At 41.9% G+C, this 25,917-nt stretch overlaps 2 protein-coding genes across 2 annotated transcripts in view; both read right to left on the reverse strand.

Moving 5' to 3' along the window:
* The window catches only part of UCP3 (uncoupling protein 3), a 30,199-nt gene extending 17,794 nt beyond the window's left edge, over positions 1-12,405 (reverse strand). Inside the window, 3 exon segments of the mRNA XM_078146571.1 lie at positions 642-852; positions 1,484-1,696; positions 12,223-12,405. Of these exon segments, the coding sequence (XP_078002697.1) occupies positions 642-852; positions 1,484-1,624 (352 nt within the window). The 5' untranslated portion in view covers positions 1,625-1,696; positions 12,223-12,405.
* Positions 12,406-22,652: 10,247 nt separating this feature from the next.
* C2CD3 (C2 domain containing 3 centriole elongation regulator) overlaps positions 22,653-25,917 on the reverse strand; it is a 152,607-nt gene continuing 149,342 nt past the window's right edge. Inside the window, 1 exon segment of the mRNA XM_020989582.2 lies at positions 22,653-23,372. Within this exon segment, the coding sequence (XP_020845241.1) occupies positions 23,232-23,372 (141 nt within the window). The 3' untranslated portion in view covers positions 22,653-23,231.

Here is a 25,917-nt window from a genome sequence, read left to right on the forward strand (position 1 = left end):
CAAAATATAATCACTCTATGAGGCAGAGTGGCTAAGAATCATTATACCCATTTTACAGATGTGTAAACTGAGGCTCAAGGAGAGTAGCTTGGTCAGGATCAGACAACTAACAAGCATTGGAGACAGAATTTGAACCTACTTTCAATCTCTCTTTTTTCAAACTTTAGGATCATAAGATTAGGATTATAGATTGAAATAGAGTTTAGTAGTCCCAGCATTTTTCTTCATGGATAAAGAAACAGGCCCAGAAAACTTGATTAAGTAAGAGAAAGTAAGAGAAAGCTGGGATTTGGCCTTGAGTCATCTTGATTTTAGAGCCAGTGATCAGATTCTATCTGTGCAGATTCTGTGATTTTCCTTCCTCTCAAGTTTTCATATATAAGCAGTTTGTTTGCCTGGTGCATCCCCCCAGCAGAATGTAGGCTCCCCAAGGAGGCATTTGATATGTTTCACTTTGTCATCGGATCCCTAGCAAGGAACATAGGGGTCTTTGCACATGTGAGGTGCTTCACCGATGTTTGTTACATTGGCTGGCATGGGAAATCAAGACAGTTCTGCCTTTCACACTGGCCGCCTCCCTCTATCCTGGCCTGTTGCCTCCTGGGTCTAAGATTCATCTTCTCTCTGACTCCAGCACTCACTTTCTGCTCCTTTGGGCGTGTAGAACTGCTTGACAGAGTCATAGAGGCCAATTCGGATGGAGGCAAAGCTCATTTGGCGCTGCAGCCCAGCCACCAGGCCATTGTAGAGGCTGGTGGGGCCCTCGGTCTTCACCATGGTCCTGATGGTACCCAGTACTCCCCGGTATCGCACATTCTGAATTGCCTGCTCTGTCTGGGATTCTCCTTGGATCTGAAGGGCAGAAGAGAGGGGTGAGGAGTCAGGGAAAGGGTGATCAGGATGATGAAAGGACTGAGGGCAAACCCATATGAGGACTAGGTGAGGGAAATGGAGAGGTTTAGCCTGGTGGTGACTTAGGGGGGACATGATAGGTGCCTTTACATATTCGAAGGCCTGTCATGTAGAATATCAATTAGTCTCAGAATCACAGAATCTAGAAGTGGAAAGAGACCTTGGCATTCATCTAGTCCAAGCTTCTTACTTTACTGGTGAGGAAATGAGCTTATTCTACCTGGTCCAGAGGGCAGAATTAGAGAAATGGGGGTGAAGAAAGTTGCAGTGAGACAGATTTTGGTTCACTATAAGGAAAATTTCCTACCAATGAGAACTGCGCCAAAGTGGAATGGGCTGACATGGGAGAGAGTGAATTCCTCATCATTTGATGTCTTCAGTCAGAGATCAAATGACCACATGACTGAGATGGTATAGAGGAGAGTCCTGCTTCGGCAGGGTTTGGACTAGATGGCCTTGGAGGTCCATTCCAGCCCTGAGACAGTCTGTGAGCTGGGAGGGCATAGTGTACTTTAAAACTCAATTCACTCCATCAAACTGAGTGACAGCCCTCACTGAAGGGGCCACCTACCTGGAGACGAACTTTGGCTGTGTCCAATGGGTAGGTGAAGATGTCAGCAAAGCAGGCAGCAGTGCCAGCCCCTAGGACCTTGACAGCAGTTGTGGGAGGTACATCTGTGGGCTTTAGTCCAACCATGGCCCCAGACAACATCTAGTGGGTTTGTACAGTGTCCAACGTGTTCTCAGAGGAGAATGGCAGCTTAGTAGACTTGTCCTTGGGCGTCTGAGGGAGGTTACAAGAGTTACCAGAAAGAAAGATGATGACCATTCCTTGCTAATGTTTGATTTTAGATCCCCAGAGAAAGTAAGGACCTTAGTCCCCATTTAGTCTAACTTCCTCTTTTAATAGATAGGAAACCTGAGGCCCAGGGAGGTAGAAAAAGTAGTGCATAAGAAAGCGCAGTGCCTGGAAGTTGACTTTGCTTCTAGTCGTGGTTCTTCTGCTGAACTCAAGGTGAACTTAAAGCCTCCTGAGGTTTGGTTGCTTATATCTGTGTATGAAAAGTCAGGAACATAGCCAGGCAGGTAAGAGAGGCAGGTGGCCTTGCCTCCTGGGCTTAGCATTATGAAAGGGATATAATGACAGATTATAAGATGTTACTGTATTGGCAAGGGTATTAACACCTGATCCTCCCTTTATGAAGTGTAAGTTTGGGATTGACTGGGCTGAAAAGTGGCCAAATTCTGGAAGCTGTTGAGTGGTTAAACCCGAACACAGTGTAAAAGCCATTGGAGAGTTCTGGCCAGTCAGACATGGAGCAGCCGTGATCCTTGCTTCTCAATGCACCTGTATCAGAGGGCATCAAGGTGGATGGGGAGGAGAACTCCCTTCAGTTCTGCTCCTATAGGCCATGCCCCTTTGAAGCAGAGCTCCTCAACTGATAGGAGACATGATACCCAGTGAGGAGCAGAAGAGAAAAAAGGTCAGTTTGACCTAAATTCTCTGAAGCTATTTGGAAATCAGTGGAATGAGAAATGTTAACAAGATTGTAACATTAAAATTTTTTTTAATTCCAAGTTTTCTTCCTCCCATCCCTCCCCAACCCATTGAGAAGGCAAAGAATATATCAATTATACATGTGAAATAATGCAAAACATATTTCCATATTAGCTATAGAAAAAAAGCAAGAAAAATAAAGTTTAAAAAAGTATGCTTCAATCTGCAGTCAGTTTGTCAGTTCTCTCTCTGGAGGTGGATAACATTTTTCATCATGGGTCCTTTGGAATTTTCTGGGTTCACTGTATTTATTAGAGTAGCTAAGTCTTTCATAGTTGATCATCATTACAATATTGTTTTTTCTACAATGATCTCTTGGTTCTGCTCACTTCACTTTGTATCAGTTCATATAAGTCTTCCCAGGTTTTTCTGGAACCATCGTACTAGTCATTTCTTTCTTTTTTTTTTTTCCTTTTAGGCAATTGGGGTTAAGTGACTTGCCCAGGGTCATACAGCTAGTAAGTGTCAAGTGTTTGGTCTGAAGCCAGATTTGACCTGACTTCAGGGACAGTGCTCTATTCACTGCGCCACCTAGCTACCCCTGTACTGGTCATTTCTTATAGCACAATAGTAGTCCATCACATTCATATGCCATAACTTGTTCAGCCATTCCCCAATTGATGATTATACCTTAAATTTCTAATTCTTTGCCACCACAAAAAAAAGAGCTGCTATAAATATTTTTGTACTTACAGGTTCGTCTCCTTTATCCTTAATTTCTTTGGGATACAGATCTAGTAGTGGTATTACTGAGTCAAAGGGTATGCACAATTATATAGCCCTTTAGGTATAGTTCCAAATTGTTCTCCTGAATGGTTGGATTAGTTCACAATTCTACCAACAGTGCACTAGTGTCTCAGTTTTTCCACATCACCTCCAGCATTTCTAATTTTCCTTTTGTGTCATGTTAGCTAATCTGATAGTTGTGAGTTGGTACCTCGGTTGTGTTAATTTGCATTTCTCTAATCAATGGAGATTTAGAGTCTTTGTTCATGTAACTCTTGATAGCTTTAATTTCTTTCTCTGAAATCTGCCTGTTCATATCCCTTGACCATTTATTAATTGGGGAATGGCTCCTCTTTTTATAAATTTGACTCAGTTCCCTAGACATTTTAGAAATGAGAACTTATTAGAGAAACTTACTATAATTTCCCCCTCACCCCCAGCTTTCTGCTTTCCTTCTAATTTTGGCTGAATTGGTTTTGTTTGGGCAAAACCTTTTTTATTTCATATAATCAAAACAATCAATTTTATTTCCTGTGATCTTCTCTATTTCTTGTTTGGTCATAAACTCTTCCCTTGTCCATAGACCTAATAGGTAAATTTTTTCCATGCTTACCTAATTTACTTATGACATCACCTTTTATGTCCAAATCATGTACCCATTTTGACTTTATCTTGATATTCAGTGTGAGATGTTGGTCTATGCCTCGTTTCTGCCAAACTGCTTTGCAGTTTTCCCAGCACTTTTTGTCAAATGTTAAGTTCTTGTCCAAAAAGCTTGGATCTTTGGGTTTATCAAATACTAGATTACTATGGTCATTTACTACTGTATATTGTGTATCTAATCTAGTCAACTGATCTACCACTCTATTTCTTAGCCAGTACCAGATTGTTTTGGTGATTACTGCTTTGAATATAGTTTGAAACCTGGTGTTGTAAGGCCACTGTCTTTCCACACTTCTTTTTTTATTGATTCCCTTGATATTCTTGACCTTTTGTTCTTCCAGAAGAATTTTGTTTTCATTTTGGTAGTTTGATTGGTTTGGCACTGAATATAATAAATTAATTTAGATGGAATTATAATTTTTATTATACTGGCTCAGCCTATCCATGAGCAATTAATATTTATCCAATTGTTTAGATCTGTCTTTATTTATGTGGAAAGTGTTTTGTATTCATAAAGTCCCTGGGTTTGTCTTGGCAGGTAGACTCCCAAGTAGTTTATAATGTCTGCAGTTGTATTAAATGGACTTTCTCTATCTCTTCCTGCTGTGTTTTGTTGGCAATACATGGAAATGCTGATTTATGTGGGTTTATTTTATATCCTGCAACTTTACTGAAGTTGTTAATTGTTTCAACTAGTTTTTAATTGATTCTCTAGGGTTCTCTAAATATACCATCATATCATCTGCAAAGAGTGATAATTTTGTTTCCTCATTGCCTATTCTTATTCCTTCAATTTCTTTTTCTTGTCTCATAGTTGTAACTAGTATTTCTAACCAATTTTGAATAATGGTGATAATGGAGATCCTTGCTTCAACTCTGATCTTATTGGGAAGACCTTGTTTATTACAGATAATGATTGCTCTTGGTTTTAGATAGATATTACTTATCATTTCAAGAAAGGCTCCATTTATTCCTATGCTTTCTAGTGTTCTTAATAGGAATGGCTGGGTATTTTGTCAAAAGCCTTTTCTGTATCTTTTGAGATAACCATATGATTTTTGTTGTTTCTGTTATTAACAATGGTCAATTATGCTGATAGTTTTCTTAATATTGAACTAGCTTTGCATTCCTGGTATAAATCCCACCTGATTATAATGTATGATCCTTTTGATACATTGCTGTAAATTCCTTGCTCGTATTTTATTTAATATTTTTGATTCAGTATTGATTAGAGAAATTGGCCTATAGGGTTTTTTTTTTTCTGTTTTTGCTCTCCTTGGTTTGGGTACCAAAATAATATTTGTGTTATAAAAGGAATTTGGTAGGACTCCTTCCCTACCTATTTTTCCTAATAATTAATTAATCCCATTCATATTCAGTTATGATTAATGACTATGTATTTCCTTTCATCCTATTTTCTTCTGTTTATCCTTTTCTCTCTCTGTTTATCCTATCCCTCTGCAAAAGTCTGTTTTCCTTCTGAACACTGCCTCCACTTTTTCTGATCACCCTCCCCTTTCTTATTCCTTTCTCTTTCTACTTCCCTGTTGGGTAAGATAGATTTCTATCACAAAATGAATGTGTGTGTGTGTGTGTGTGTGTGTGTGTGTGTGTGTGTTGTGTGTTCTTCCCTCTTTGAACCAGTTCAGATGAGTGAGATTCAAGCATTGACTATTCTCCTCACATTTTCCCCTCCACTGTAAAAGCTCTTGCATGTTTCTTTTATGTGAAATAATTTCCCCCTTTCTTCCTCCCTCTTCTCTCTTCTTCCAGTGAATCCCTCTTTTTCACCCCTCCATTTTTTTTGAGATGATCTCAATGCATGTGCCCTCTGTCTATGGAGACTCTTAACTCATCTCATGATGATAAAGTTCTTAGGAGTTATAGGATTTCTTCCCACATAGGAATGTTAACAGATTAACCTTGCCTTATGATTTCTCTTTCATGTTTACCCTTTTATGCTTCTCTTGAGTTTTATGTTTAAATGTAAAATTTCCCATTCAGCTCTGGCTTTTCATCAGGAGTGCTTGAAAGTCTTCCATTTCATTAAATATCTATTCCCCCCCCCCAAAGTAGATTATATTCAATTTTGGGAGATGGGTTATTCTTGGTTGTAATCCCAGCTTCTTTGCTTTCCAGAATTTCATATTCTAAGACCTCCATTCCTTTAATGTGGTAGCTGCTAAATGTTATGTGATCTTGACTGTGGTTCCATGGCATTTGAATGGTTTCTTTCTGATTGCTTGAAGTATTTTCTCTTTGACCTGAGAGTTTTGGAATTTATCTACAATATTCCTGGGAGTTTATATTTTGGGATCTCTTTTAGGGGGTGCTTGGTGTATTCTTTCAATTTCCATTTTACCCTTTGATCCTAAGATATTTGAGCAGTTTTCCTTTATAATTTCTTGAAATATGATGTCTACATTCTTTTTTTGATCATGGTTTTCCAATAATTCTTAAATTATCTCTCCTTGATCTGTTTTATTTTTTATATTAAAATCAAGTCAAATTTATTTTTAAAAGTTATTTTCAGTTCCAAGTTGCCTCTCTCCTTCCATCCCCTCCCACACCAATTGAGAAGGCAAGAAATATGATACCTGTTAAACATAGGAATTAATGCAAAACATATTTTCACCTTAGCCACATGGCAAAAGAAAAAAATGCAAAAAATAAAGGAAAAGAAAACATTTTTCCATTGGCACTCAGAATTCATCAGTTCTCTCTTTGGAAGTGAATGGTATTTTTCATCATGAGTAGTTTGGTATTGTCATGGATCATTGTATTGACCAGAATAATGAAGTTGACCATTATTACAATATTGCTGTTACTGTGTAAAATATCCTCATTCTTCTCACTTCACTTATCATCAGCTCATACAAATCTTCATAAGTTTCCCCCCTAAAAATGTCTTTTTTGTAATTTATTATAGTATATTAGTATCTTGATATATTTTCTAGCTCAGTTGTCTTTAATAGTGAGATATTTCACATTTTCTTCTATTTGACTTTGTTTTATTGTTTCTTGATTTCTCATGGAGTCATTAGCTTCCACTTGCCCAATCTTAACTTTTAAGGAATTATTTTCTTTGTTTTTTTTGTTGTTGTTGTCATTTGTTTTGTTCTGTTTTACTTTTTGGTAAGGCGATCAGGGTTAAGTGACTTGCCCATGGTCACACAGCTAGTAAACGTCAACTGTCTGAGGCCAGATTTGAACTCAGGTGCTCCTGACTCCAAGGCCAGAGCTCTATCCACTGTGCTACCTAGCTGCCCCCAGGAATTATTTTCTTCAGTGAGCTTTTGTATGTCTTTTTCCATTTGGACAATTCTGCTTTTTTTTAAATTGTTATTTTCATCAGTGAAGTTTCCTACCTCTTTTCCCATTTGGCCAATTCTATTTTTTACAATGTTATTTTCTTATTTGAGGTGTACTTTTTGTGCCTTTTTTACCAATCTGTTCTTTGTCTGTTCATAATTTTCTTGCATTGTTCTCATTTCTTTTTCCATTTTTCCCTCTACCACTCTTATTTGATTTTTAAAAATAATTTCTTTGCTCTTTCTTTAGCTTGTCCAGGAGTTCTTGTTGTGTCCAATTTGTATTTTTTTTCTTTGAGGCTTTGCTTGTAGCTCTTTTTACATTGTGATCTTCCTGCTCTGCGTCTTGATCTTCCTTGTCACCACAGTAGATTTTTCTGCTCAGAGTTTTTTTTTCTTCCCATTTTTTGGCTTGTTTTTGTTTTTGCTCATTTTCCCAGCCTGCTTCTTAACTTTCAACCTCACTTGGGTGGAGGGGGCACTTTTTTGCTTCTTTGCACTGCTGTTTTCAGAGCTAGTTCTGAGAGTTTGGAAGTTTTTGGTGCTTCCAAGGTGGCATGATCTGAGGAGAGATGTGGTCACTATTCTCTTGGTCTGTGCTTTGATCCTTACTCAGGAAGGGCCCTGGATTCCCTGTAGCTCCAAATGCTATAGCTCCTCAAGGCCCCTGCTCCTTTGTGACTGAAAGCATTCCTCTCCAGCCTGGAACTGTGACCTGAAAGTGGGTATGGGCAATGAAGTTGCCAAACACAGTCTGGTTCTACAGGGGGTCCCCTGTAATTTCTTTCTGATCAGTTTCCAATCTCCTTACTGTATCTGGGCTGACAGTTCCTGAAGCTGTTGCTGCTGTTGCAGTCACCTCCAGGGTCCACAGCTGGTGTTGCCCCACTCCAGGCCAGCCTCCAACCCAGTGTCACAGACCTCTCCTTCTAACCTCCTGAGTTGTCTTGGGCTAGAAAAATGTCTCTTGGCCCAGCTGCTCCAGAATTTAATTTGAGGTGTTATTTTAAAGTTGTTTGGAGGGGATTGTTGGAAGAGCTGGGCTGTAAACTTCCTCTACTCTGCCATCTTGGTTCCATGTTAACAAGATTTTAATGAATTAGTCAAGTGCTTCATGCGAATTGGCCTATGTAGATGTAAGCAAGCCCTTTGTGTTGTATACTAAAGCTAGCTTAGAAGGCTTGAGAGAAGTCCTGTACCAAAAGAGTGATGGTCACTGGTTGCCTTTGCCAGTAAAGCACTTACTGACAGGGAAACTTGGCACTCTATCTCTTGGCTATCATTTAGAAATTCAAAGTCTGTATGCATGGAGCTCAGTTTCAAGTATAAATGGGCAACAATACACTGACCTACATTTTGAACAATGCTAGTTTAGATGGGTAGCAGTGCTACCCAGCTATGAGTTCAATATATGCTATTGGCTCAGGAACATTCATATGAATACATAGGTGCTCTCATGTGATGCCAAGCTGTGATATGAACAGAAAGAGTGAAGTAATACCTAGGGACCTGGACAATAGTGAAATGGATGGGCAAATGGAAGAGCTTGTGACTCCTACCAGGAGGTATGCCACCAGTGTACAGGAACTGTGTTTGACTAAACCAATCTATTTTGCTCCGTTTGTACTTGTATAACTGGTGGCAAGAACAGATTTGAGGAGTTTCATAAGCCAAGAATCAAGGGAGTGGCCCTTAATGATTCAAGTTTCATTCCCTTGAGGACATCTTATTGTTGAAGCAATGAAAGAAGCTGGAGCTCAACAGTGGGACACTCTACCAGATTGTACCCTCACAGATGGTACTACCTCAGGCATTTTTACTCTATGCCATGAAGGCATTACATAATGATTTTGGACATTTGAATCAAGAGCGGACATTGGAGAGAGCAAGAAACAGATATTACTGCCCCAAAGTGGCAGTGAATGTCTCTCAAAAGTGGGAAACTTCTGCCCATTGTATTCAAAGGAAAGTCGTGAAATAAACATAAGTACTAGCAAATCTTCTGCACTTGTTCACATCAACTTTTTTTTTTTGGGCAATTGGGGTTAAGTGACTTGCCCAGGGTCACACAGCTAGTAAGTGTCAAGTGTTTGGTCTGAGGCCGGATTTGAACTCAGGTCCTCCTGACTTCAGGGCTGGTGCTCTATCCACTGTACCACCTAGCTGCCCTCTCACATCAACTTTTTAAAGTAAAAACACGAGCACATCCTAATGGTGACTGATCATTCTACCAACATGCACAGACCTACCCAACTAGGAACCAATGCCTCCCATCTCCTTCAGAACATTGCTCCCTTAGACCTCTTTCCTGTCCCTCTAATATTCACTTTCACTATTATCTATTGATTCTTTCCTTGGAACTACAGATATCTCCAAGTCTCCCCATCCTGAAAAAACTTTCCCTTGACCCTGTCATCCCCTCGAACTATCAACTTGTATCTCTCTTTTCTTTATAGCAAGACTTCTAGGAAAAAAAGTTATCTATTCTTGGTGGCTTTACTTCCTTCTTCTCAGCCTTTTGCAATATGGCTTCTAATCTCATCATTCACTATCCTCTCCAAAGTTACCCATAATCTTCTAATTGCCAAATCGGATGGTTGGCTTTTTCTTAATCCTCATCCTTCTTGACCTTTCTGCAACACTTGACACTGCTGACCACCTTTTCTTCCTGGATACTCAATTTTCTCTAGGTTTTCATAAAATTTCTGTTTCTTTCTACTTCTCTTACTACTCTTTCTCAGTCTCCTTTGCCGGATCATCAATCATATCCTGCCCCCTAACTGTGAGTGTATCTTAAGGTTATGTCCTGGGATTTAAGAATAATCTATTGATTAAAAGAATAATCTATTTCTTCAGGTAATTATAGAAAATACATAGGATTATGCCTGTCTCCATTTCCCTGAATGCTTTCAATAACTTTATTGCTTAAGACAGAAAAAAATCCTCTATCTAGTCATCCTTCGTTTATGTGGCTCCAGAAGTTTTACTGTGAACCAGTGTTCAACATCAGTATGCTCATCATGTCAGCTCCCATACTCATAATTGACACATTAATACAAGAGATCTTAGTACCTAATTATTCAACCATGCTGAAGTTATCTTAAAGCAACTGGTCTGACTAGTAAAGGAAGACATTGGAAAACAGCCTGCCTAATTACAGCCTAAAAATATAAGAAAATATACTAAATTTTCTCCATTGAATCCCTATAATGTTAAGGGCATCCAAGATGGCAATCTCAGATTAATTCCCATACTCCAGCACCTGTGGAATACCCAACTTGTATAGGGGGTCCCTTCCCCACAAAAATCATAATTTATGAGCCCTCACTCACTTGTTACCTTCAATAGTCAGCCAGAGGGCATAGTTCAAGGCAAAGAGGTATAATAATAAAAACAGCAATGAAAAATTCCCTTATTAGATTGGGATACATTTTCCCACGGATATGCACATCAGTGGGCAGTGTGGGTACACACAAGGAATGTGTGGAGAGGCATACACATAGGCATACATTCATGTGTATATATAAATGTATATGCAATACACATATACATACATGCATTATACATATGTGTATACATTGTATGCATGCATGTATGTATACATGTATGCAGTGCACATATATGTATATACAATATGTGTATAGTACATCTATTGCATATATACATATACATTTATATAGGTACATTTATGGATAATATATAAATTATATAATAATGTATACATAAATTTAATATATATATGTACATATATATAGATATATATACACACACATTCTATCTCTATCTCTATATCTATATATGGAACATTTATAGCCAGAGCCTGTGTGTGGAGAGAGATAACTCGGGCCTTTGATACAGCAAGACTGCTAGGTTTTAGTGAGGTCACTGCACTGGTTTTCCTGGACCTGTGCCCTCCTGATCTCTACTTTATGCATTCATCTGGAAGCAGATGCTGCTCCGATGGCCGCTTAACTACTGCTGCCTACCAGGCGTGGCCCCATTGGGAACATGGCTATGAAGCATCTCCCTGTGCCTTGTTTCTTGGCTTCAGCTGTAGCCTTTGGCTATAGGGTTATCTCTTCCTCATGAGGAAAGTGTGTTCCTCCGTGTTCTTTTGATTCAAAGCCAATAGCTTTTAAAAAATAGCCCTGCTAGAAGATTAGCAATCCTTGCTTCAGTCTAGAACCAACAATAGCCCTAAGGTTAAAAAAACCAACTTTTTTCCTTTATAGAGGGGACTATCTGTTCTTTTCCAGAGCCTAGGTTAACATGCCTTTCTGTCTTTAATAGGACATTATTTGCCCCAGGTGCCAAGATCGTTAAATAGAGCAGGGTCCTCTGGGCTAGCTAATGCTTTTCATTAAATCTTTTCTTGGACTCAACTTCCTACTCATTGAGCTTGGGTCTCTATGAGGGTCCTCACTTTAGTTTATGGTGAATATTCCCTATGCCTCCCAATTTTCATCTCTGAAGACTAGACTTTATCCTAGTTATCATCCATGAATGGGCAAGTTATTATTTGCTTAATAACTGTGGAGTTCTGGGCTCCCCTAGTTTCTCATTTCCAAAATCCCTTCCAAACCTCCAAGATCTATGAGCGAGTGGTAAAAGGAGCAGAGACCAGGCTAAGCCCAGGGGCTGATCTGTACGGGTCTTCTAGCTGCCTTGCCACAACCTTGGCCTATCAGCTGAAGCCTAAGGGACTTGGAGCTCCCTCTTAGACTGACTTGCTCTATGTGTTCATCTATGAAGTGAAGAGGTTGGGCTGGCCAGTCCCTAAGAACCCTTCTAGCTTTAGGTCTTCAGAGTCCGGTTTGGTGATGTGTCAGCTGGTTTTGCTTAACTACTTTTTCCCTTGACTTTTTTATTCTTTGGTAGAAGTGATGGCTCTCCCCTGCCCACCTTTCTGGGTGGGTTGGGGGAGAGATATATTTGGAAATGAAGGTGCTGTGAAACAAAAGGTATCAACAAATAGGGGAGGCTTTTCTAGCCTGGCCTAGGACAAATCAGTCTAAGTTCTGCCCTTGTCTTTCAGGCCCAGGCAGGACACACCTGTGCTTTCCCTGGCTGCCCTTCAGTAGGACAGTGTGTTGTCAGTGTTGGGTATGACCTGAGTATCTGGCCGAACTATTCCAATTGTGATCCATGCAGCTGGAGCAGGCCCCGGGAGTGCAGAGTCCAGCTCCTCAATAGAGGAATGTCTTCCTCACATTCACCGCAAAGGAGCCATCCAACCTCTGGTTCCAAGCTTCCAGTGAGCTCACTTTTGTTTACGTCAGTTGCCTGGCCCTACTTGTTCTGTTAGCAGGGATTACATCAGCACATTCCACTTTTGGATAGCTCTGACTGTGAGATGATGGGAACTATTTCAATTTTCCTCTTTTCATATGTGTTTGTCCCTCATTAGAAGAAGGTAGAATGTGATAACTCATTAACTCAGGGATTACTTACTGCCACGTGTAGAGCACCACAAGCCTAGCAAACTATCAGGAGGCTTTCTGATTGGCACAAAGTGTGCCTGGGATTGGAAAAATGGACCAATGAAGCTGCTCTCTTCAGTGTCCAGATGGCTGAACCCTAAGTTTAGATTCTTCCCTGGAGCCTAGGGTGGAGCAACTGGTCCTGAGTGGGAATCAGGATAGCCTAGGGTGGAGCAACTGGTCCTGAGTGGGAATCAGGATAGCCTAGTGAAATGTATCTTTGTCGAAGGGTCCAGAAGTTTAGAGCCCGCTAATTAAAGATAACAGAGTTCTCTTATATGTATACATCTAACGACCTTTGTTCAGTTGCTGTATTATTTCTGCATGAGTGTATGTTTGTCTCTTTAAGTCTAGAACATGTGGAAACAATGGGGAGAAGGGAAAGAGGAAAATGGGTGCTAGACCCAGGCAGCAGGAATACAGTGATGGTGGTGAATGACGGGTGAAGGGGAGTGGGGAACATGAGGAGTCTTCGATCCCCTATCCTATCCCCTATCCACTATCCTGGGCCGATTCCCTATATCAGAGAAGTTTAGTGAATGTGAAAGGGACAGCTGAAAGCCTGCAGGGTGAAGGCAAAGGCTCTAGCATGGCTCCAAGAGAAGGCATTAGGGCCCTGGGAAGCTGACTGGGTTCAGGGTGCCTGAGGCCCAGCCTTGAGCCTTGGCATCTGTCTGAAGAGGGCCAGGATGGTTCCCTTTGAGATCCTTTCTTGGCCTGGGAGGCTCTGCCTCACAACAGGTGGGATCAGTTACACCCTAAATCTGATGACCATTTCTTCATGGGGAGGGGAGGACCTTTTCCTGGTCACTAGAGGAATGGCTCAGCAGGGCCCTGAAATCTCAGAGAAACTTAGCTCGTGGCCTGGCTTAGGGACATCTCCCTGGCCTCTGGGTTAGAGAGTGCACAAGCTACACGGGTCTTTGGGGAGCCAGTCCAAGCTCCTCATCTTACAGAAGAAGAAACTGAGGTCTAGAGAGGGAAAGGGATCTGCCCTTGCCTTTGTTGCAGAGTGGTGCCAGAGCCCAGGCTGCCCATGTAGAAGCCAGGCATTCTGTGCCCCACCCCTTTAATTTTATACTTAATTGCTCTGTATGCTTTCTCATGTCTGGGTTTCCTCAGTCAAACCATCTCTTCATAGGCACGAACCAGGTCTGCCTTTCATTTCTAGGCTTGTAGGTGGATTCACTGTTGACTGATGGGCCCTAATCACTTGTCTCCCCTCACCACCACAGCCAGGTTAGGAGGCTTAAGCCTGGGAATGGGGACCCAGGACCTCTGTGGGAAACTTGGCCCTGCTATTAACTAGCTGGTGGTGACCTTGTGCTAAGCACTTCTCTCATTCCTTGTTTCTACTTCTGTAAAATGGGGGGAATAACCCAGCTCAGTGACTCTGAGGAAGACTCATCTTCCTGAGTTCAAATCTGGCCTCACATACTCACTAGCTGTGTGACCCTAAGCAAGTCACTTAATCCTGATTGCCTCAGTTTCCCCATCTGTAAAATGAGATGGAGAAGGAAATGGCAAACCACTCCAGTGTTTTTTTTTTTGCTAAGAAAATCCCATATGAGGTCACAAAGAGTTGGACACAATTGAACAAGAAATATAAGAAAAAACTGCATCTCAAAGCTCTGTAGAAATGCCCATTGTGATTACTACTACTACTATAATTATTTAAACCCTAAGCCCCAGGGCACTCCCTTATGCTGCCTTGATTTTACTTGCAGCCCAGCCTGCCCAGGGACGTGGCTTGGTTAGCAGCATTCAGGGGCATTCAAGGACAAGTGGCATCAGGTCCCTGTTTCCCCTTGTCCTCCTGTGCTCTCACTTTAGCTACTCCCCACCCCCACCCCCATGTGCTCTGGGATCACAGAGCTGTCACCCTTAGTGGTTAGCTCAGGGAGACCATCCTTTGAGAACGGCTTGGTGCACCTAGGAAGAATCCTGGACTTGGACACACAAGAGTTAACTAGTCCAGAAGTTAATAGGTGGCTCTGCCATGAACTGTGGTCACTTCCCTTTTCTGAACCTTTCAGGTGGAATTGGCATTCTCTAAGGCTCCTGTAACATTGTGTAATTCTGTGAGCCAGCCAGGATGGCCTTGGGAGTCTAGGCCTAGGGCTAGATCTGGGGGCTTAGGTCCCTCCTGGGACCTTTCAGAGTGGACAGGGCAGGTCCCCCTACTTAGGGCTCTGTGGCTCTGGGATAGTCACTTCTCCAACCCATGGCCATAGAGGCCAGTGAATTCTAGCACCTCCCTACTGTTAATAGCAACACAGGACACCAGGACAGAGAGACAGCGGCGAAAGAGCCTCAGAGTCCTACACATTTGGGTCTGAGATCACTTTCTGCTATCCTCTCCAGACATAACCTTGGGCAGGTCACATTTCCTCTCTGGGTCTCCTTTTCCTCTGTCAAACTGAGCTATTGGATTCAATCTTTAAGGGCCCTCCCAATTCTAGGAGTTTCCAGACTATGGGCCTTAGCCCAAGCCTCTGCCAGAGAGAGTAAGATTAATAACCCCTAGGTGGTTCTTACCTGGGTGCAGTCTGGGTGGATGGGGACCATTTCCTGGGGCAACAGCAGCAGTGCTCTGCTCTGTGCTCTCTGCCATCTGTCCGTCTCTGGGGGCCTGTGGGTGGGCTGGGGCCTATATTTATAGACTCTGGCAACCTTATCCTCCAAGAGCCAGGTGACAGCCGCAATCATCTGATGACAGGCGGTGAGGAGGAAGAAGTGGGGATGGTCAGGACGTTTCAGAGCAGAGCCTCTCCTGCACTGCCTGGCACCTGCTGACACTGGCTTCTTGTCACAAGGAGCTGGGTTGGGCGTAGGGGGGAAATATGTCTGAATGGGAGCGGGGCAGGGAGGGGGAAGACAACAGGAGGGAAGAGGAGCAGGGGCCATGTTGATTCATGGAAAGAGCATGGGGCTTGTAATCAGGAGACCTGGGTTCAAGTTCACAGCTGAAATTTGGTAGCTGTGTGACTGTAAGTCACTTCTGTCTGAAACAATTTTTTTTAAAATTTGTAAATTGGAGATAATAATACTTGTACCATTTCCTTCACAGGGCTGTGATGGGAAATGTGTTTTATAAACTAGAGAGTGATAGAATTTGGGCCTGTCATTATTATCTGAGTGTTTGGGGACCAGGGCCATCGGGGCTCAATTGGGGAAAAATCAATTTCTTGGCTGGAAGAACAGAACATTTACTTTTTTGTTCAGTTAATTTAACAAACATTTATTAAGTACCTGTTGTATTCAGTGTTCTGTTCTTAGTGCTGGGGATACAGGGATGAAAAACAAACCTCCGTTCTCAAAGAACTTGCTATGTACCGAGGGATGAGGTTTATGTACAAATAACCCCCCACCTAGGTTCTCCCTTCCTCCTGTTTTGGCTGGTAGTGAGTTGCTTATCACTGGAGGGCTTCAAGTATAGGTTGGATGGCCATTTGCCAAGAATGCTGTGGAAGGGGTTTATATTTCAGATACAGGTTGCTGTCCTCAGAAGCTCCTTTTAGCCTGATGTGCAGTGTGCAGAAAACATCATGCTATATATTTTGGAGGAGATACACAGGTTAGTAGTGCTTGGTCCCTGCCCTCATGGAGATCACAGTCCATGGTATGGAAGACAACGTGTGGTCAGTCAGGCTGAGTTTAGGCAAGTGCCAGGCATTGGCTAGAGGCAGCCCGTGACACTTGGGTTGGAGGCTGGGGTGGAGAAGAATTGGTGGGGCCAAGCAGAACAAGTGTAATCCTTCTTTCATAGTTATTATGTCCCTACAAGTCTATTTTCCAAGATAAAGATCCCCAATACCTTAAAATCATGTCCTGTGGCATAGTCACAAAGCCACATGGGGCTCTTCCCTATCCTGGTGAGCCCTCTTTTTCTTCTTCTTTTTTTTTATGCAAGTCAATTGGGGTTGTGATTTGCCCAGGGTCATACAGCTAGTAAATGTCGTGTCTGAGGTCATATTTGAAGTCAGGTCCCTGTGAACCCTCTCCTTATTGTTTTTAGTTTATCATTGGTTCTTTCTAAACCAGGTGACACTCAATACCATGTAAGGTCTGACTAGGACAGAATTCAGAATATTAGTCCAGTTACTTAAGATTGCACTAATTTTTGTTCCATTGCAATCAATCGATCACATTGTGGATTCAAAGTGAGTTTGCAATCTACTAAAAACCCACAGTATAAGTCTTTTTCAGATGAACTGCTATTTAGCCATACCTTTGCCATCTTATACCTGTAAAGCTGATTTTTTTGAACACAGATTTAGTTTTATCCCTGATATTTTTCATCTTTTAAAAAACATAATTTTTATTATTTCTTACATCAGCATAGTATCCCACTGATGCCTCCTCTGTCCCCTTCCTGATAGTTATTCCACATGATCTTTAAAATTTTGTTACATTGACTTTTAATGTTTTGGTGTGTCATTCTTTCAATTTACATTATTGTAGTTAGCATATGTTATTCTCTTGGTTTTGCTTACTTCATTCTGCATCAGTTCATGCTTCTCTATATTCATCACATGCAATTTCTTACAGCACAGTAATACTGCATTACACCCATATACTATAATTTGTTTAGCCATTCCCCAATTGATGGACATCTACTTTGTTTCCAATTCTTGGCTATCAGAAAAGGTGCTGCTATAAATATTTTGGAAGATAGGGAGACTTTTCTCTTATAAATGGCTTCCTTGGGGTATAAACCCAGTAATGGAGTCTCTAGTTCAAAAGGTATGGGAATTTTAGTAATTTATTTTGAATTGCTTTGCTTTTCAAAATGGTTGTACCATTTCACAGCTCCACCAACAATATATTAGCGTGCCTGTCTTCCTATAACTCCTCCAACTTGACTGTTGCCATTTTTGTCAATTTGTGTGGTGTGAGCTGAAACCTCAGAATTATTTTGATTTGCATTTCTCTTACTTTGCAGTTCTTTTGAGATGTTTGTTCATATCCTTCGACCATTTATGGAGGAATGGCCATTTCTCTCTGTCTCTCTCTCCACACACACACACACACACTGGATACAAATCCCTTATCAGAAAAATTTGATAGAGTTTCAGGTAATCAAAGTTATCTTTTTATCTTTTGTAATTGACTCTATCTCTTATTTAGTTAAGAATACATCTCTTACCCATAGCTGTGAGAGGTACATGATCTGTTTCTCTTCTAATTTTTTAATAGTGTGATCTTTAATATTAAAGGTCACATATCCACTTAGAATGTGTTGTGGTTCCCTATTATATTTCATCTTAGTAAATTTGGCCCAGTGTTCCAGCCTGTCAAAATCTTTTTGTTTCTGGACTCTGTCATCCAATGTGTTAGCTAATCCCACCTGCATTGAGACATCTGAAAATTCAATAAACCAGTTAGCCATGCTTTTATCTGAGTCACTGATAAAATTGTTGGCACAAGGCCAAGTACAGATCTGAGAGGTAACTCTATTAAAACCCTCCTTCAAAGCTGCTCTTTGGGTCTGGACAAATTCACATCACAGTTCTATCATCTAGCTAATGTTTATTTACCTCTCCTATCAGAATAACATTAGACTGTCAAAAACTTTGCTAAAATCTAAGTTGTTATATGTTCAGCATTCTACTGCTCTACAAGTTTAGTAATCATGTCAAAAAAAGGAGGTGAGGTTGGTCTTGAATGACCTGCTAGCTCTTTGTGATCACGTGTCTTTATATGAGATGTCTAGTGCCTTTCTAGAGGTTCAGTGAGTATTCCTTCAGTAAACATTTCCCAGGTGTCAAGTTCTTTGGCTTATAGCTTATAGACTTTGTTTTCTCCTCCTATTAAAAAATTGGTTCACCCATTTGCTCTTCTGCAGTCCTGGGATATTTTCCCCATTCTCCTTGATCTCTTAAAGATGACTGGTGGTGGCTTAGCAGTGACATTCTTCAGTACCCTGGGATGTGGTTCACCTGGGCCGGGTGACTTGAACTCATCAAGGTCATCTGGGTGTTCTCTTCTCATTTCCTTACCTGACTTGAATATCACCTCCTTATTCTTGCTTCATCAAGCAAAGTTAAGAATTGGATAATCACACCTTCTGCCCACCATTTTAACACCATCCTGCCCACCTGGTGTATTGGTTGGATGCCTTCTCTGCACACCCTTTTCCCTTTGTTGTGTTTAGCTTTCTTCACCAGCTGTGGCTCATTCTGTATTCATTGTCCATTAGCTGATGTCCTTGTTGCTGCCTTCTGTACACATCTTATTAAATATTATTAAATAACGTCTAATTTAATTGAGGAGTTCCTTGTGCATTCACATCAATCTCTATGCAACTTTCCTTTTTCCTCCTCATTCAAATGATTTCTTTCCATCTTCAGGGTTTTAAGCTGGAGTGTACCACCCACCCTGAGCAGATCTCCACTGTAGAATTTTAATCCGTGGAACACGACTATTCTTCTTCTGAACCTTGTGAAATCTGCTCTTTCAAAATTTAGGGTTCATGTCAGAATACATGCAACTTTCCTCTCTATCACAGATTCCAAGGAGTAATCATTTCCCCCCAAGCTGGTTGTCACTTCTACCTCAGCAACAAGTTCCTCCTTGTTGTCGAGAACCATAACCAGAATTGACGTTCCTTCACCATTTAAAGAAGTAAATTAGAATTAAGTCAAGCCAAGAAACTACGAGCTCTTCTGCTTTGTGATGAGCTCCATCAGATTTCTTGATAATTCAAGTTCCCCATCACCATTTGGCCATTTGTGATTTTTTTTTTCTGAACTCACCTGTTTCTTCCTGCTTGACTCCTGACTCCTCTCCTGCTTTCATTGTTCTTTGCCTGCTCCCGTCCTATGCGTTTTGAATTTTTTCACCAGGCTGTCTTTTTAATATTCCAGTGCTCTTCTCCCCTCCTCACTTCCCTTTTTTCCCTTTTTTCCTAAGTTGTTAAGGTGTACCTTTCCAGAGTACCATTCTAGATACACACTTCATCCCACCAAGTCTCAAACGTGTCTCTTTGCAGTGGGATTGCTAATGTGCCATGCTTGTTGCTCATACTTTGTTCATCTGTGTAAGGACATTAAAAGGCCATGGATTTTAGTGCTAGTCCCTTCCTTGGATTTTATCTTCTGTGAATTTTTGCCCATCTCAACTGCTTTTCTTCTTCCTATGTGATAGCTGTCATGTGGGACACAGCCTGTTTGGTGAACATATAGGTCTTTCCTCCTCTCCTGTCGGTGAGAGCTCTCTGGATTAGAATCAGATTTACAAAACTCTAGTGAATATATATATTGTAACCAGTCCTTGTAAAGTGTATTCAACTCCTGGCCAGGAGGCCACTGTTTTTGTATCTCAAGCTGTGGTTGAGAAATCCACATCTTACACTCAGACACCATTCTCCTTAACCTCCTGAAGCCCATGCCAGTGGACAAGCTTTAGCAGGTCTTAACGAGCTGGAAAAATTTCAAATATGGGTCTTGCAACAGACTGTGTCTATTGTCTGAGTGCCAGCCTAACTGCAGAGACACTCCTTAGAAGTGCACTGGCCGTTGGATGGATTTTTCTAGCCGTGGCAATCGATGTAATTGTCTAATAAGGCACAAGGGGCTGGAATCTGCATTGGTATGGGGAGGATTCACAGAGATGTGATCTTTAGCAGTATTAAAGTCAAAGCATAGGCTTTGCTTTCTTTTATAAAAGCCATATTTTGGGGAAAATAATGACCTTTTCCCCCACTGGATTTTCAGTCCCCAGACCCTAGAAAGTTTTCTCTAACTACTCTAGCCTAGAAATCTCTCTTCATCCTCTGAGCTCCTATAGCCCTCCAAAGGATGACCCTTTTTTGGAATTTAACATGGATTGTATAACATTGTTACTCCTCTTTGGTGCAACGGAAAGAATGGATTTGAGAGTCAGGATGCCCGAGTTCAAATGTCACCTCTACCATGTAATAGTGTTCTCACTTTGGGCAGTCCTTTCCTGCTTGAGGCCTAAATTTTCTGTTACGTAAAATGAGATGAGAGGTATGAATGAAGTGATCTCTAGGATGCCTTTCAACTTCAGATCTTTCTGTATCTTATCTCTATTATCCTCCCTTCATGAACTCTGAAAAGGCAAAGGAATAGGTTTCACAAAAAACTAGGTCAGAGGTGGGGAACCTGTGGCTTTGAGGCCACGTGTGGCCCTCTAGGTCCTTAGGCATGGCCCTTTGACTGAAACCAAACTTCACAGAACAAATCTTTTTTTTTGGATTCAGTCAAAGGGCTGTACCTGAGGACCTAAAGGGACACGTGGCTTTGAGGCCACAGGTTCTTCACTCCTTGACTAGGTTGTTTGTGAGTTTGGGAGGGCAACCGGTTGTATATTATTATGAGTCATGAGAAGGCTTTAATACTTTGATGGCTCCATCATCTTCTCTGTGGATGCTTCTTCCAACAGGGCATACTGCAGCCTATCTATACCATGTCATCTCATAATCCAGCAAAGGGGATCCACCCAATATCCATGATTTCATTGGTATAGGGTACTCTAGCTAAGGAAACTCCTTCCACCAAATGCGGATGCCAACTCACATGGAATCTGTAGTCTTAGAACTGCCTAGGCCCAAAGAAGTTAAATGATTTGTGTAGTCACACAACTTGTGCCAAAGGTAGGACTGAATTCAGAATTTGACTTCAAGACTGCTGTTCTACTATGCCAACTGAAAATAACTTTTATTTTTAAATTATACCTTTACAAATATATTATGCTTTTGCCTCAGTAATATCCCATTTTTAAAAACTTTTCATTTTTTTTGTGAGGCATTTGGGGTTAAGTGACTTGCCCAGAGTCAACACAGCCAGTAAGTGTTATGTGTATGAGGCTGGATTTGGACATGGGTCCTCCTGACTCCAGAGCTCTATCCACTGCGCCACCTAGCTGCCCCGATATCCCACTTTATAAGCAGGAATGATTACTGGGGAGAGGTCACCTAGGTGGGGAAGGAAATAGAAATATCAGCGAGACTACCTTCTACTGCAGCAAGCACTTCTAAAACCAACTAGTGAGTTCAAGCCCAAACAGAGGCAGGAGTTCAGCATGAAGAGTGTGTGGGGAGAGCTGCCATTCCAGCCCACGAGCCAGCAAGGCGGTGCTCAGCCTCACTTGGAACTAATGGCTAGAAAGGACCAAGGCTTACAATCTCAAACAGTCCAGGGCCAGCCAGCTATCAATTTGGTATATTTAAGCAGCATGAGCAAGCCATTCACTGTATTGCTGCTTTATCATCTCTGCACAACATATGAAACCCCCTCTCATCAGAGAGCTTCAGGATAGGCAGAGTGACCACTTGCTCAGTGTGTTGTAGGGGTGATTCTTTTTTGGTTATGGATTAGACTAGAGAAGTGCTCAAGTTCCTATTTACTCTGAAATGTTGTACATGTACTCTTCCCACTGGAAATACAGAAGCCACCCTTGATCAAACAGTTTATGTCAGAGGTAGGGTTTGAACTTAGGTTTTCCTGACTTCCGAGGCAGACTTTCTTATCCTGTTTCCTTTAGTTATTATTAGAAAATCTCACCTTAGTCTCAGCTAAATAAAATGTGAAGAGGGCATCCATGAAAAGCAAGTTCCTGTGGCTGGCCAGACACAGAGAGGACAGAAAGAGGACAGCAGAAGGCAGTGTGGTAGGACAGGAAGATCTTTACAACTTTATATTCCAACTCCTTGGAATCGGGAACCTTGAATTTGAATTCTGGCTCCACTGTGTATTAGCAGGCTATTTTTTTTTCTTCGTTAAATGGGGTTAATAATTCATACATTGATACCTACCTTACCTGAGGGTTGTTGTGAGGAAAACACTCTGTAAACTGTTAGAGAAATGGGCACTGTTATTAGGCACTCCAAACCCTGGTGGCAGTGGCATCTGGCTTAAGTCTTTCTCCTTGCAGAACCTCTTGATTCTGTGGGCATTGCTTTGATGTGGAACCTAGATCCGTGATCTCAGTGGTGAGGGCCCCAAATTCAACATACTCTTAAGAAAAACCAGAATCTATTTCTGGGAACAGAAGTGCCCAGGACACAAGTACAAAGGGCTTTATTGAGACAGGTTGAGGCTCCTTTGAGTCCAAACAATAAGTTAAAAGCATGGTTTATGATTTAAGACAATTTCCTAAAAAGAACTTCCATGTAGGTGATTTTCCCCTTTCCCCAGCGGTTCACACAATCTAGTTAAAAAAAAAAAAGTCTAACAAAATGATCCCATTCCTACCCCTTTCAGTAAAGTCTAAGCAGACTGCGAGCTGTGGGTGAGTATAGCATCTAAAGGACAGAGGTCCCATCCTGAATGGGCTCACTGCCGTGGTCACTCCATGAAGAAGAGTTCTGTGGGAGGCCTCCCAATCTGATTCTTGTTCACAAAGGAGGAGCTGTGTGGTACACACATTCCAGATTGTCATCCCCCCCAGCCTCATGAGGGAGGGCTGGGATCCTTGACCTGGAGATTCCTTGCCTGGTATGTGGCAGAGTGGTTGCCAAAGGCAGGCTTCATTCCTGGGGGGTAGCCATCTGTCCTCTCCTTTGTAGTCATGCTTGGGGTGCGTTAAGGAAGGGGATGAGGGGTTGGGCACAGTCTAGTCCTTTTGGGAATACTGGGCAGAGAAGATCTTGGCGATCCTCTGTGCCTCTTTTCTGGGCAGATCTGGTGGGGGTGGGTTTGGTCTGGGCCGGCCAGGCCTTTGGTAATGGATGCTCTTTGTAGACACACTTCCTACCTGGAAGGAAAGAAGAGAGTTTGGTTATAAAGGAAAGGTGCGGGAATACTTATGGCACAGGCACTCAGAAGAGAAGGTGGGTTGCAGGAATCATTAACAGACTTGTTTAAATTTTTTTGTTCTTGAATATAGGATGAGCTAATTAAAGCCTTGGTTTTCAAGAAGTAAGAAGCATTATCTTTATCCTTCATAGATAGGGTTAAGGTAGTAGGAAAAACCCCTGGTGTCTAGGAATTAGTTCTAGTGCAAGGTCAAAGATTTGTTGTGTTTCCCTGGGCAAATTCCTTCCCTTCTCTGGGCCTTAGTTTACTCCTTTGAGAGAGGAAGAGGTGGGACTAGATAATTTCTAGAGTCTCTTACACCTCTGATACTCTGTTCTTCTAAAATCCCTCCTAGCAGCTCTAAGGCTGGAGCCTTATTCTATTCTATATTCAAAGGTACCACCTGACTATGACACCCTATAATCTATGTCTAGTATTTCTCATTGCTTAGTAGATGAAGGGCTGCCATAGAAGTACAGGAACACTGCTGGTTCTTCTAGCCTTCCAGAGTCTGAGCAAGGCAGCATCACCCCTACTGGTTCCCCCTCACCCCCAGTTCAAGGGGCTTCCTGCTGGTCCCAAATCTGGGCATAGCACCGGGCCCCGATCCATACAAAATCCCATGGACCACAACAGAGACCACACCAGACCAGTACTGAGTTTCTACTGTTCTAAAAGGGATTAAAAATCTAGGGGAATGGAAATTGCTTTTGAGTTTGTTAGGAGAGTTAGCCCAAATCTGCTGTACATGTCTACAGAGGGAGGGGCCAGACTGGGTGTTCCAAGCCCCAGGCTTCCTGCCTTTGCTGCAGACCTGAATGGCTGACTTTCGACAGACTATTCAGCTGCCCTTGTACAAAAATCTCCTCACTCCTATCAAAAAGGGTGTGAAGAAATACCTGTGTAAACTTCAAAGTGCAAATAAACATAAGCCTCCTGACATTGTTCCTGTAGCACCAGTGGAGTGTGGCAGACAGGGCACTGTGTCTGGAAGTAATAACAACTTGATCTCATTTGATTCTCACACTAACACGAGGAGGTATGGGCTATTGTTATCCCCATTTTATGAGGAAACTGAAGCAAAGGTAAAATGACTTGCCAATGGTCTGAGACCACATTTGAACTCAGGTCTTCCTGACTCCAGGCCCCTGGTGCTATCCACTGCACCATCCTGGGTCTGCCATCTGTCACTCCTCTGACCTTGTAAAACTGTATGAGATAATTAGTATTATAGTATTGTTGTTTGGCAGGGTCACCAGAGAGAGATCTGCTGTCTCCCCAAGGGAACAATGTGACCAGGTGGCTCTTGGCTGAGATGTTTATGTAGCTCAGACAATAAAGAAATTGTTTTTGCATTTTTTCTTCCCTAGTCCTGACCCTGCTTTCCATCTGAGAGCTCCCAACTATTCCACAGAAAAACAAAATGTCAAGGTCAGGTCAAAAGATTATAGTTCTGGGGCAAAATCTCTTCCATGGGGAGGAATTTGAAGGGAAGGAATGCATTAAAGTCCTCAGTTCTGTTCTCAGCTCCATCTGTGATTCACTATGGGGGTTTAGAGAAAATCTATTCTGTGCCTCAACTTTTTCACCTCCAAAATGAAAGGGTTGTACTCAAAGGTCCATCAGCTCTACTATTCTATGTTCTAAGGTTCCACTAAGCTTTGACATAGTATCACCAATAGGATTTAGAGCTAGAAGGGGTCTTGGTGATCACCAAGTTTAATAGATGAGGAAACTGAGGCCTGGAGAAGGGAACAACTTTTACTTAAGGTCACATAGGAAATAAGTGGCAGAATTAAGATAAGAAACTGTAATTCCAAATTCAGTCCCCACACCCCCACTATCCTACAAGTGTAACTTGTGTATTTAAATTCATTTTCTAAAAATTAAATTTTATTTTATTTCAGATACTTGCTTTCTCAAATGGGGGTGGGGTAGGGAAGGAGAATGAGGAAGAAAAGAAAAACAAACCCCTGTCAGAAACATGTATAGTCGAGAAGACGAAACTTATACATTGGTGGCCTTAATTTTTTAGCTACCCTCGGCCCTTCTCTCCTGGGAACCACAGACAGACGGCCAGAAATGAGAATCGAGGGCCAAGGGCAGTGACAAGGAAATTCCTGGTTTCCTTGCTCTAAACTTCACCACTCCCTCCCCCTTCCCCGATGAATGGGCAGCTAATCTACCCCACGTGACACCCTCTGCACTGCTTCCCTCCCTGGCACTGGGTCCATGGTCAGTGCCTGACTGTAGCTGCTCTAGATTGGCCTTTGCCTTATTCCCCAGTTCCCTGTCTCGGTTCCTCATGTGACTTGGATGGTTTTCTCTTTCTCTCAGAGTTGTTTCTGGAGCTGCACAAATGCTGACTTAAGAGTCAGGGGCTGAAACCAAGTAAACAAGGAACTGAGCTCTCAGGAAGGGTTCTGAGCTTTATTTATGAAATCTAAACATAGCCGTGCCTGGCTCACCTTTCCCCTCGTTGGCACCTCCGTCCCCTGTGGAGA

The sequence above is a fragment of the Phascolarctos cinereus genome, unplaced genomic scaffold (assembly GCF_003287225.1).
Source record: "Phascolarctos cinereus isolate Bilbo 61053 unplaced genomic scaffold, phaCin_HiC Scaffold_726;HRSCAF=1367, whole genome shotgun sequence".
Classification (NCBI taxonomy): domain Eukaryota; kingdom Metazoa; phylum Chordata; class Mammalia; order Diprotodontia; family Phascolarctidae; genus Phascolarctos; species Phascolarctos cinereus.